This window comes from Nothobranchius furzeri, chromosome 18, assembly GCF_043380555.1.
Source record: "Nothobranchius furzeri strain GRZ-AD chromosome 18, NfurGRZ-RIMD1, whole genome shotgun sequence".
In the NCBI taxonomy this organism is placed as follows: domain Eukaryota; kingdom Metazoa; phylum Chordata; class Actinopteri; order Cyprinodontiformes; family Nothobranchiidae; genus Nothobranchius; species Nothobranchius furzeri.
The window spans coordinates 46,683,105-46,696,844 of record NC_091758.1 but is presented as its reverse complement, the minus strand read 5'-3'; the positions used below and the strand labels follow the sequence as shown (position 1 = coordinate 46,696,844).

Below are 13,740 nucleotides of genomic sequence, written 5' to 3'. Positions count from 1 at the left end.
GAGTGCTAGGGTAGTTATTGTCCAATTATTGTTATTGAGGTGAACTGATCCATATATTCCATAGTTATAAAGAGCCAAATCACGACAAGAGTTGTCTATAGGCCCTTCACAAACTAATTATTCCAATACAGTTAAGTTAATCAGTCCAATCAGTAAAAAGTTTCCTATCTACCTTATTCTTACAACCCATCGCGCTTTGGGCGAAAGATGCGAGCGACCTCCTTTGTTTACATTCCCTTTGCACAAATCCTTGTTTTTTTGGAATTTTTGAGTCAGAAAATATGTAGGAGCACCAGCTATCTCACCATTAACAGGACACAGTTACAATCCCTCTGCCTGCTGCACTAGAGGGGTGGCAAGATGAGCTTAAAATCTGGCCAAAGATAACGTATGGTAGAATCTTAAGCTATTTTCTGAACTCTGTGGCCTCCGATGGTGAAGCAATGAACAATCTTAACGGCTCTGATGCATACCAGTATCTACATAGTAATAAGGTTGGTCGTGTTTTGCTGAAAGAGGTTGGACACAATCTTAAGCACTTAAAAGCAGCTGTAGAGCTGAGTCAGAGCCTTAAAATCCCTAATCACCAGCCTGGGTTTTAGTTTCGGATTCAGGTGGAATACATACCGCAGGATGTTCATCTAGTGCAGGTCAAGGCAGATCTTGCAGCCATCCTTTGGAAGGTTAATTTTAAAATAGGTTTAATGATCATTTTAAATACATTTGATACTGTATAATTGTAAATATTAAGCTGTATTTAAATAATTTGTGTGCTTGTTGACAGCATAAATCCATTAAATTATTTTTACGGTCTAAAGTGAGTCATATATTTTTAAAGTATTTTTATTTTAGTTTGAGAATGCAGTCAGATGGCGACAGCCCGGGGTTTCATGCACTGATGTACAGCAAAAGTGTAATGCAGGCACAAGAAAAAATACAACGCTGAAAAAGTTGAAGCACATACGATTTAAACATCATAAACTGCACTCTTTCACGAAGGCTCATCAACATCAGACATCAATATCAAAAGTGTCATCGGCAGAGAAAGTGCCTGTGCCAAAACGTTTCAGTGATCACAAACACTTGCAAACATATTTGTTTTTCTGTGATGGCCCCACTATATCAGCTGCAGACTAAGCAGAAGACGACAACAATCTTTTATATGGCGCCTCTCAAGATAAAAATCACTAGGTGCTTCACAAACACAAAAACAAAAATTTTAAGTATAAAAAAAATCTTAAATTATTAAAATATGTTTAAAAGGAGAAAACAAAACAAATGTAAGAAAAGGGAGAGAAAAAATTTATAGGAAAAAGGGAAATCAATGGATCCCGGGAAAGGCGTAATAAGGACAAAATAAGGAGAGGGTGGTGATGACGGTCCCACCAAACCTGAACAGGTGAGTTTCAAGGAGACCACCGAGTCCACTGATCTCGGGCTCAGGGGGAGAGAGGTCCAGAGTCTGGAGGCCACAGCAGCAGATGATTAGTCACCTTTGACCTTTAGCCTGGTGCTGCACAACCACTAGGCTTTGATCACTGGACCTCAGGGACCTGCTGGAGGTGTAGGGACTAAGAAGATCACCAATGTAAGATGGTGCTTGTCCATGTAAGGCCCTATAGACCAGAACCAGAATCTACAAATGAACCCTGAAGTTGACTGTCAGTTTTCTCTCAATAAAAATGGAAGGAACATACAAATAAAAATGGTGGTGGTTTTTTTCAAGTTAAGGTTTTTCAGCCACATCCTTCTGGGTTCCTCATCTCTGGGGAGTTGGTGAAAACTGTACCGACACTCGCAGCCACACTCTCACTGTCTGTACTGTTCTGAACATGGCTCTTGTAGTCACAAATTAGATTTTCTCTGGCTGTTTGTGCAACCGTGAACAGCGCCACATCTTCCTGAACAAGCGAGAGTACATATTTTGGTGCTAAAAAGTTTTTAAAATCTTCTTCAAATGTTCAAATAAACAGCTACTAGCAAGAAAAGCTCACCATGTAAACCAATGGGTATGCGCCACTTTCAGTATCTCATCAAATGTTGCTTGCATCAGCGTTTCTCCACTAGGCTACTGAAAAAGGTAAATAAGGAACTCAGCAGATTGCTGTAGCCAGTGACTTTACAGCAAACCTCATGCAATATATCATGTTGATTTGAGGCCATATCACTCAGCACGACTCTCAAGAGGTTTCTTCAGTTCTTAAATTAAGGTTGGGTTAAAAAGAGGTTTAGAAGCTGTTGTCAGACACCAACACCCTGATTGCACTGAAAGTCATTTTGTTTAGTTTTTTTTCTTGAAAAAATGATGCAATGTTATGGATGCCTTTTTTCCACACCATGTAGCCCTCATCATAACTAGGGCCTGACCGATATGCTTTTTTGGGACCGATACCGATATAAAACTTTTAACAAAGGCCGATAGCCGATATAATGGCCGATAAATCTCCCTCACAAAAAAAGAAATAAATACAAATGTTCTTAAGATTAAACCCTTCATTCTCTGCCTTTTTGATGCTAACTTATTTCTCTATTACACACCAAAGAACGGTCGCAATAACTCACTGGGGTTTCCACGTAATGCAAATAAGATTTATTTTGCAATCTCAAAAACAACAGAACACACAAACTACTACTGAAGATGAGCAGATGCTGCAGATGACATCAACGGATGGATCTTTAGTGAAGTAGGCCCACACCTTACTACGACACTCTTTTTCCATCTGTAATAAAATAATCAGCATAAAAGTACAGTTATATATCTGTTGATGCCAAGACAAAGTAAAATGCATTAAATGTGGCATTTTTATACTTAAAAGTTTAAAAATTATCATGTAAATAAATGATATCAGACATTGTGGCTCAAAACCAATGGCTCTGTTTTTGTTTGGTTCCCCAGCTGTTCAGGGTTTCTCATTTAGTATTCAAGTCTTTTTTTTCCTTCCACTGAATTTTCTACTCCGTTTGTTGTCAGGTTTTTTTCTAGTTATTCTTCTTTCCCTTTTAGGATTCTTTCTTCTTTAAAAATATTTTCATTTATAGTTCCTCCCATGTTCCCCTGCTGTCCTCTGCTCCCACCCACAGCTCCTCCTCATAACTAGTCCTCTGTCATCTCTCACTCCTCAGTGCTTACGCTTCAGTTTCAGTCATACTCTGCTGGTTTCAGCGTCCTAGCTACCTGTTTATTTCTGTCACCTGATTTTTGGCATTAAAATACTTTTGTTTTATACTTTTGTTTTGGTCCTTTCCAAAGCCAACAGTATTAGGAAAATAAAAATAAGATACGTTAAATGACTAGTATGTGGCAATGTATAAGCCTTATGTAAAATATAAGACTGAAGAATACAATAGATTTATTCTGTCGTAGAGAGGAATGTTTATTTTCTCATTTTACTGCCCCCCCTCCTCTCCCAGCTAGGGAGAGGAGGGGGGGCTCCCTGCACAGCGTTTCATTGCTTTGTTGCCAACCCCCCCTTGCCCGTCCTCAGCTGCGACAACGGTCGTGTGCCGCTGAAGCGCCGCGAAACGGGGACCGCCTTCATTCGTCGCCCGCGCCGTGCAGCGATCGTTTCGGCGTCTGCACTATTTTTTTCACAAGCCGCGGGTGAACCGAACCGCGTGAGTTTCAAAAGACTGCTGAAGACGAGCGGAGGAAATTGTCTGAGAATATTCCAGAATGTCTACCAGAAAAAGGCCAATGTTACTTACTGCCCTGCATGACTAAAGGGGAAGCAGCGTGAGCTCTGCATAGAGCGTAATGCTGCGGCAGTTTTATTTTATTTTTTCAGGTTAACTTTTCAGTACGAGGCCACAAGGCACACAATAAACTTAGGAAGCATGTTGAGGGGAAACATACTTTTGTCATTGCTTATTTTACCGTTCAACTTACCACTGACACAACAAATATGCTGCTTAAAACTGAAGACTTACCTCCTACTTCCTCATCACCGTTGTCGCTGCTTCACTGAATTGCTTCTGCTGCTCCACTGCATGTGTGCTGTGCTGGTGGCTCCACTCCTTGGGGGGTGGAGCGACACAACAAGAGTTCATAAAGCTGGCGCCATCTGCTGGATAGGTAGCGCAATATCGGCCATATCAGCCGTCTTTTTGGCCGATAGTGTTAATGACCCCTATATCGGTCGGGCCCTAACTACACTGAGAAATGTACAGCCAATCCACGTGATCCCTAACCGGGTGATCATATTAGTGAAATGCAGCAATAACCTGATTGGAGCAAGCCTCCTGGCAGTCTGATGGTAGCTGCAGACCTCAGTGGAATAGATTTCAGAGGAGCTTCTCAGACTGATGACTTCAGATGGTAGAGCAGACAGATAAGCTCTGACTGGCTGGAACTTTGAATGATACAGGTAAAATAATAAAAAGACACAGTTCAGTAAAAAATTACTATTTAACCCTCCTACTGTCCTAATGGGTGACCCTGCGAGGAAAGTTGACCATTAATAATAATAATAATAATACATTTTATTTCAACAGCGCCTTTCTGAACACTCAAGGACACTTTACAGAGATAAAATACACAACAATAAAAGATAAAACAGCATAAAACAAACAGACAGAATGGAGCAAAGAGAGTAATTATTGGAATGCTAGATGGAACAGGTGAGTTTTGAGTCTGGTTTGAAAGAGAGTGAGGGAATCAATGTTACGGAGGTCAAGAGGGAGAGAGTTCCAGAGCTGGGGAGCAGAGCGGCTGAAGGCCCTGCTCCCCAGAGTGACCAGACGGAAAGGTGGGACAGAGGTGGATGGAGGAGGAGGACCTGAGGGAACGGGTGGAGGTTGAAGGATGAAGGAGGTCTGAGAGGTACAGGGGAGCTAGGTTATGGATGGCTTTGAATGCATATAGCAGAATTTTGAATTGGATTCTGGAAGTGACCGGGAGCCAGTGGAGCTGCTGAAGAACAGGGGTGATGTGGTGGAAGGAGGGAGTTCTGGAAATGATGCGGGCTGCCGAGTTCTGGAGAAGTTGGAGTTTATGGAGGGATTTGTGAGGAAGACCGAAGAGAAGAGTGTGCAGTAGTCAATATGGTAAGTGATGAGGCTGTGGACAAGGATGGCTACCGAGTGAGTAGTGAGGGAGGGGCGTAGGCGGTTAATGTTACGTAGATGGAAGTAGGCAGACCGGGTAATATTGTTTATGTGGGACTGGAAGGATAGTGAGGAGTCGAGGATGACACCCAGACTCTTGACCTGCGTAACATTAAGCAGGATGGATGGTTTATCCCTTGAGGTCCACGTGGCAGGGGTGAGGTGGTGCTCACTCCTCACCCCTGCCACGTGGACCTCAAGGGATAAACCATCAACCAGTGTTTCCCTTACATAGGCATAGCCGTAGTGGCACGCCACGGCTGAAATACCAGCGCCACGCCCACAAGATTCCAAGTTTTATTGATTTTTTAAAAAATTTTATTTTATTTTTTTGCGCCGTTTCCTGAAGAAGCAGCGGGAACTACTCTGTTGTTGCTTGTGATCACAGCCGGCAGACAGCAAGGAGGAAGAGGCAGGGCAGGGTGGTTACAGCTAGGGATGAGCCGGATACTAGTTTCAGACTACGGATAAAGCATTTTTGACGAATACGAGCATGAAACGAGTAAAACGAGTCAATATCTGTAATCGTGCTGAAGGAAAATCCTCATTGGGTAACTGACTGTCTTCACGCTCTGTGATTGGCCAGTCACATAGAGCGCCCGCCCCTCCCTACACACAAAACTGCAGCCGGGAGCGCAGTCCGTCCGGCCCATCCACGCACACACACACACACACACACACACACACACACACACACACACACACACACACACACACACACACACACACAGACAGTAACGGATCTCTGTGCTTGCTTCACTGTTGCTCACGTTTCTTCGGTGCTCCCTACGTTTTCTTCAGCTCGCCTTTTTTCGGTTGAATATTTAAAGTTACTTTTTTCGTATCGTACGTGGTGCATTTGACAAGACAGAGCTGAAAACGGCTCGTGCATGCGTCGGTCACTGCCTCCGCTCCGGTCAGGTTTTTTTTATTTTAACTCCCTCTCTAACACACACCTTAATCAACATTGTTTTGTTTACCTGTGTGTGGGGAAAATGCCAACAACGTTAGGAAAAAATCTGTTTAATCAAATGAAAATAAAATGGTTCTAGTATTTCATATTTCCTAGTTCCTACTGCATGAGTTCAGATGCATTAATTCATGCACTTAAACATTAACGTTCTGGTTTTACTGAACAACTTGTTCTGTAATAGTTCCTTTACTATTGCGATGAAAAATATTGAATCTCAATTCTGATGCTGCTCTGTAAATAGTTTTCAAATAAACAATACACACAGCAACTTCTGATCAATCCTTATCAATTTCAGATTTAAAATAATGTACTGATGTAAACCACACCCACTAATTTCTAAATAATAAATAAGAGGTGCATTCATCTGTGTATCTCCTTTGATCCGCATTAGTGATGTTTTCAGCACCAGAACAATGAAGCAAAGAAACAGATTCCTGAGTTTGTTAGTAATTTTATTTATTAGGTGTATCTGACCTGTTCTATTTTTCTCTGAAATGAGATCAAATCAGTGCTTCTTTGGGTTGTCTCCTCTCTGCACTAGAAACATGTACTTTATTATAATGTTCACTCTAATGCATCTTGATGTTCTTAACAAATAAATTAAATCAAAGATATTGGTCAGTGATGCCAAATATGTAAATTTGGGTTTCAGTCATTTTTATACTGGCTTAAAAATACTTCATTAAGTCTACTAAGCAGGGGTGTAGAAGGTGTTTAACAGGGCCAGCCCAGTAATGATCTTGGACCAAAAAAAAGGGGGCAGAAAGTCAACTAAAGGGGGCAGAAGGAGATGTTTTTCCAGACGCCAAAAAAAATTAAATGCCAACCCCTACTGCAAAGTGTGTCACTGAGAGTTTAAAACAAAAATTATTTTTGTGTGAATATTGGTGTATTCACCTTTAATACTAGTTATTAAAATGCAGCAGTTGCTGGATTGGTACAGTTCAAAGTGGAGTGCATCCCCCCACCACCACAGCTGGAAAAATTCCTAGGGGAAACATTGCCATCAACCCTGCTCAATGGTGAACTTTCTTCGCGGGGTCACCCATTAGGACAGTGGGAGGGTTAAAAAGGTCCTTCACTCGTATTTTTAATAAATAGGAATGAATGCCTTGCAAATTGTACATGGGGAAAAAAGCTCTGGTGCACCTGTTTCAGCACAGAAAATTCCGTAGACACGAATACGTACACGCCCCGTTGGGCACTCGGAGTACAGACGCTTCTCTTTTTGCTACCTTATCTTTTTTTCCCAAGGCTCTTTGTCCTGTCTGCCCACAGGGCGCTTCTCAGCATTTCTTCTGAAAAACCCTATTTTTAACCATGGATTTAATAAATTGGTCATTCAACGCGATTGATAAGATTTTTTCAACAATGAGAACAGAGCAGGGGGCTCCCACATGTCCACAGGGGACACACCCGGCGGGATATATGCTGGATTCCTGGAGGGAATGGAAGATCATATGCCTCTCCCAGCTGTCCATTGAGGATGTCGAAGACGTGTGGATGTTTGGCCTGATGATCACTGGATTTCTTCTGATTGGAGTGGGAGGATATCTGGTTTTCTGGAAATTTGGGAAGACGGGAGCGATTGGAGGGCGACCCGCACCCACGGAAAGCACCGTCCGTGTGGAGACCTCACAGACTGGGACGTTACTCGAGGTGAATCGTAAGCTGGACGATGTTCTAGCTGCGATACCAGTATTAGTGCACAAAATGGATGTCATCTCAGAGAGAGTCACGGTATGGACAAGTTTAAAAACCCAAATTGGCTTCACTAAAGGACTGGAATGATCAGTAAAGACTGAAGGCAGAGAGGAAAATTATTTCAGCCTGACCCAAACAAATTCTTGTTATCTGAATCTGACGCCATAACAGCCTTGAAAGGCTAGCAACAAACCCCCACGAAGGAATGCAGACAGATGCTGTGAAAACCTGACACCCCCCCCCGGATTGGTGGACTTCAGCCTGGCGAGGTCAGCAACCTGCAGGAGTTGATGTGCTCTGCGCTTCTCCCAAGATCTCCCTCCCACCTGTGGCTGCGGTGGCTGAGCGCCATAGATGGCTGTTCTCGCTGGGGGAAACAGGATCCCAGTCCCAGTACCCCCCCCCCCCCCCCCCCATTGGAGTCTCGTGTTTTGTTGTGTTGTCTGAAGTCTGTTGCATGTCTGTGAGGTGTTTTTTGCAGAGCAAAGCTGCCCTCCTGGTGAGAGGATAGCTTTGAAGTGCCATTTTTTCCCTCCTTCTGAATCAATTCCTCATGTAACCCTCTTATCTCTATTAAGGTAGCGCGACTCAGGGTTGTGAATGACCACAGTCACCAATTCTTGTCATGTGTCTTGCCCATGTATGTCTGATCTCTGAATTGTGTGTACTGAAACTCTAATTTCCCTCTGGGATTAATAAAGTATCTTTGATTTGATTTGAGAATGCAACAGCGTCACCGTCATATTGGATGAGTCTCCTCACTCTCCAAAGTCAATGGAGAGTGGGTACCTATGCCCATTTTTGTGCAGTCTACGGTTGCAACAACCGGCATACTATTGATAACTGATCATGTGGGCTTATTGACTTTTCTAGCCTACCTGATGGGATTCTATATTTTAATTTATTTTGTTTAATTATATTTATTCTTTAATTATCATGCCATACCATGTCGGATTTTGTGAAAAAAAAAATTGATAAAGTGTGTTTTTCTGTTGGGTAAGCACCTTCCACAGTAGAAATGAATGTACTGGGGGTTAATGGAGATCCATCCACGATGGCTGCCAGCAACTGCCGCAGCTCCAATATGCAGTGCCAGTCCACGGGGCGTCTATGTACACATGTCTGAGAGAATTCCACCAGAGGAGGAAGTAGTCTTATTTCCTGATATTAGGACATCTCTTTTCTGATTGGGTAACAGCAACACAGCTCTACCACCAATTCTGTTCCCTCTGCAATGTTGATGTTTTATCTCCACAAATTACACAAGTCTGGAGGTGTTCTAATGTGTGGTTGAGTTGTTAATACTAACAGCTTCTACTAGCCGGGACGTTCTCTGCTGTTTACTGGACCAACAACAGCCTTCCTTGTCGTGAGTCCATGACTGTGAAGTGACAATGTGACAGATCTGTCAATGTTTTCTAATCCTAGAGTTTCACCGTCAGAAGCTAACGCAGGAAATAGGTGTAGGAGACTATTTTCATGTTCAGCCTGAATGAAAAACACAAAAAAACGGTTTCTCTTCGAAGTTCCTTTTTTTACTATTTTGCGTGTGGCGTAGGCTCACCTTTTCTTCCCAGAGTACCACTCGATGAAGAACCAGTGCAGAACCAGTGGCAGCATGGCCATGAAACCCAGGTATAGCCAATCGTAAAGCTCAGGAGACTCTGTACAGCGTTCACAAACCTTCTGAATATTGGCACGCTCTCCTCGAGGACAAACCTGCAACCAGAAATTACTTTTCTTTATTTACGACCTGTTTGTTTGCCTGTTTCCATAGTTCCATATAACACAAGAAAGTCAAACCTTCTAATGCTGCATATGACTGGAAAATAACAAATTAGGTATTTTTACTCCAGCAAATTTAAAAGATGCATTTTCCCATTGGACATGTGAGAAATGAGATGCTGTAAAGAATGAAGACGATCTCTAGACTGGGGGTGTGCTGATTCACCATTTAACTGATGCATCGTGATACGACACGTGCCGAATCAAAATTGATTTGTAAACTTTCATAAAAGACTACAAAAAAAAAACAGCTGCAAAGCGTAGGACAAAAAGAGAGAAAGAAAACGATATTTTATTTTGAGCCTCTCCAGGTAAAAAATCATGAGGCGCTTCACAAACAAGCAAAAAAATGATTAAAGTATAAAAAAGAATGATTAAAAATATGTTTGTAATGGGGAAAAAAGTAAAAATTGGTTATTAAAAAAATGTAAGGAAAGGGAGAGAAAAAACGAATAGGAAAAAGGGAAATCAGTGGATCCCGGGGAAGGCAGAATAAGGTAGTGAAGGTCATACAAATACCAGCCTGAACAGGTGAGTTTTCAGCTTCTGTTTAAAGGAGACCACTGGGTCCACTGATCTCAGGCTCAGGGGGAGAGAGGTCCAGAGTCTGGGGGCCACAACCAGTAGGCTTTGATCACTGGACCTCAGGGACCTGCTGGGGGTGCAGGGACTAAGAAGATCACCAATGTAAGATGGTGCTTGTCCATGTAAGGCCCTCTAGACCAGAACCAGGATCTAGAGATGAACCCTGAAGTTGACTGGCAGCCAGTGAAGCTGGAGGAGAAGCGGGGTGATGTGGGTGTGTTTGGAGGACTTGGTCAGAAGCCGAGCACAGGCGTTCTGAACCACCTGTAGACGGTTCAGGGAGGTTCTGCTCAGACACGTGAAAAGAGAGTTACAGTAGTCTAAGCGAGAGGAGATGAAGGTGTGGAGAACTGTCTCAAGTTCAGAGCGGGACAGAATGGGACTCAGCTTAGCAACGTTCCTGAGATGGAAGAAGGAAGAGCGAACAAGAGAACTGACATGAGAATCCAGGGTGAGAGCTGGGTCAAAGGTCACACCAAGATTCCTGACAGAAGGTTTGGTGTGGGAAGCAGGCTGACCAAGAGAGTCTCTGACTTTGGGAACCAGCTTGTCTGGGGCACAGATGAGGATCTCAGTCTTATCTTGGACGGAGGAACAATCAGAATATTAAAGCTGCAAGCAGCGTCGTTCGGCCCTCGCAGCTCCACACCGCTCCTGCCTGGCCGGCAGCCCGGGGCACCAGGGCACGTCCGCAGAACACAAACGTCGACCACCCCAACACCAGAAACTGCTAACGGCCACCTTGTCCGCAACTCACCCTGACTCAGCATCCCCTTTGAGCCCACCATTATATTTTATGTCTCACCACTAGGGAATCCTCTATCTTTACCACACTGGTGGTGTGATGACAGTGACCAACTTTAATGCTATTCTGACCATGTTTTTTAAAGTTATCGAAGGATAACGTTATCTAGGTGGCGCTGTGACCAACTACAGAAAAGTCCCATTGAGGTCAGCTTTGGTGACATTATATAACATTCACCAACCGTTTGTGCCTCATTGGCTAAAGGGCATGATTGTTCATTGCCATATTCAGTTTCGGGCAAATCGGAGGCCGTTTGTGGAAGTTACAGTCAAATGTAAGGTCATGGCGTCACGCCAGCATTCACCATGGCATCAAAGCCCCTCCCTTTCTGGAAAGCTATCAGATCTGAATGGTCTTTAAAACATCATGAAGACACTGTATGACCTGAGTGTCATTTTCACTAAATTAGAGGGGACAAATATGGGCATTTCACCATAAAACAATAGACTTCCTGTTGTCAGGGAGCGGGGCTTAGGTGATGTCAGCTGTCCACATTGTCGTTGTCTTGAGATGTGGTCAGTGATCACACAGACAAAGTTTGAATTAGATCTGATCATGCACATGGGAGTTATTAAGTCAAGTAATGTCATGGCGAAAGGTCAAAGTTTGAGGCTTAGCCACGCCCACACCTTTATACTTATTTAAAATCCGACGGTTGAATTTTTTCCCCTTTGACTTAAAAGTACATAGCATAAGTTTGAAGGTGATCGGTGTAAAGGGCAACGGGCCATCAATGTCCAAACAACGTGTGCGAAAACCACTAAATCGAGTACTTGGACCAAAATGGCCGACCTCCTGTGCGAAATTGCGCTTGGCTCCAAGATACTTTTTTTTAGGTCCAGAGACCCTACATGAGTGTACCAATTTTCGTAATCCTCAGTCAAACCTTGTCTTGGGGCTGACAGTTTTAATGGTCCTAGGGGGCGCTATTTCAGAATATAGGCCACGCCCACAAATCTCAGATGCCCATTTCTATTGGGGGTCAGACTAGGATCACTCACCAGACATTTTGTGGCGATGTCACGATAATTGAAGAAATGAGAGGCAAACGTATTGCCATGGCGTGATGGAGAATTTCGCCATGCTCCCAAAGCCCCGCCTTTTTTCAAAACCTGCCAGTACTGTAGACCAAGTGACCTCAACTTGTCAGCTGCTATTTACCAGAGATTCCAGGTGATTGGGTAAAAGGAGTCCAATAGGGAGCTGTGAAAAAAAAGAGTGGCGTGGCGAAAGGTCAAAGTTTGAGGCTTAGCCACGCCCACACCTTTATACTTATTTAAAATCCGACGGTTGAATTTTTTCCTCTATGTCTTAAGAGTATATAGCAGAAGCTTGAAGGCGATTGGTGAAAAGGGCGACGGAGCATCACTCTCCAAACAACGTGTGTGAAAACCACTAAATCGCGCACTTGGACCAAAATGGCCGACTTCCTGTGCGACTTTGCACTTGGCTCCAAGAGACTTTTTTGTAGGTCCTGAGACACCACATTAGTGTACCAAATTTTGTAATCCTCAGTCAAAGCATGGCTTGGGGCTGACAGTTTTAATGGTCCTAGGGGGCGCTAATACAGAAAATAGGCCACGCCCACAAACTTAAGCTGACCTTTTCTATTGGGGGTCAGACTAGGATCACTCACAACAATGGTCGAGGTGATATCACGATAAATGAAGAAATGAGAGGCAAACGTATTTCCATGGCGTGATGGCAAATTTCGCCATGCTCCCAAAGCCCCGCCTTTTTTCAAAACCTTCCAGTACTGGAGACCAAGTGACCTCAACTTGCCTGCTGCTATTTACCAGAGATTCCTGGTGATTGGGTAAAAGGAGTCCAATAGGGAGCTGTGAAAATAAGAGTGGCGTGGCGAAAGGTCAAAGTTTGAGGCTTAGCCACGCCCACACCTTTATACTTATTTGAAATCCGACGGTTGAATTTTTTCCTCTATGTCTTAAGAGTATATAGCAGAAGTTTGAAGGCGATTGGTGAAAAGGGCGACGGAGCATCACTCTCCAAACAACGTGTGCGAAAACCACTAAATCGAGTACTCGGACCAAAATGGCCGACTTCCTGTGCGACTTTGCACTTGGCTCCAAGAGACTTTTTTGTAGATCCTGAGACACCACATTAGTGTGCCAAATTTCGTAATCCTCAGTCAAAGCATGGCTTGGGGCTGACAGTTTTAGTGGTCCTTGGGGGCGCTATATAAAAAAATAGGCCACGCCCACAAACGTCAGCTGTCTATTTCTATCGGGGGTCCAACTACGATCACTCACAACAAATTTCGAGGTGATATAACGATAAATGGAGAAATGAGAGGCAAACGTATTTCCATGGCGTGATGGCGAATTTCACCATGCTACCAAAGCCCCGCCTTTTTTCAAAACCTGCCAGTACTGGAGACCAAGTGACCTCAACTAGTCTGCTGCTATTTGCCAGAGATTCCTGGTGATTGAGTAAAAGGAGTCCAATATGGAGCTGTGAAAAAAAGAGTGGCGTGGCGACAGTTCAAAGTTTGAGGCTTAGCCACGCCCACACCTTTACACTTATTTAAAATCCGACGGTTGAATTTTTTCCTCTATGTCTTAAGAGCTTATAGCAGAAGCTTTAAGGCGATTGGTGAAAAGGGCGACGGAGCATCACTCTCCAAACAACGTGTGTGAAAACCACTAAATCGCGCACTTGGACCAAAATGGCCGACTTCCTGTGCGACTTTGCACTTGGCTCCAAGAGACTTTTTTGTAAGTCCTGAGACACCACATTAGTGTACCAAATTTTGTAATCCTCAGTC

At 43.5% G+C, this 13,740-nt stretch overlaps 1 protein-coding gene across 1 annotated transcript in view; it reads right to left on the bottom strand.

Annotated features, from left to right (window-relative positions):
- The window catches only part of jkamp (jnk1/mapk8 associated membrane protein), a 43,900-nt gene that overhangs the window by 11,218 nt on the left and 18,942 nt on the right, over nt 1-13,740 (bottom strand). Inside the window, exon 3 of the mRNA XM_070547169.1 lies at nt 9,345-9,499. Coding sequence (XP_070403270.1) covers nt 9,345-9,499 — 155 coding nt within the window. The remainder of the gene's footprint in view (nt 1-9,344; nt 9,500-13,740) is intronic.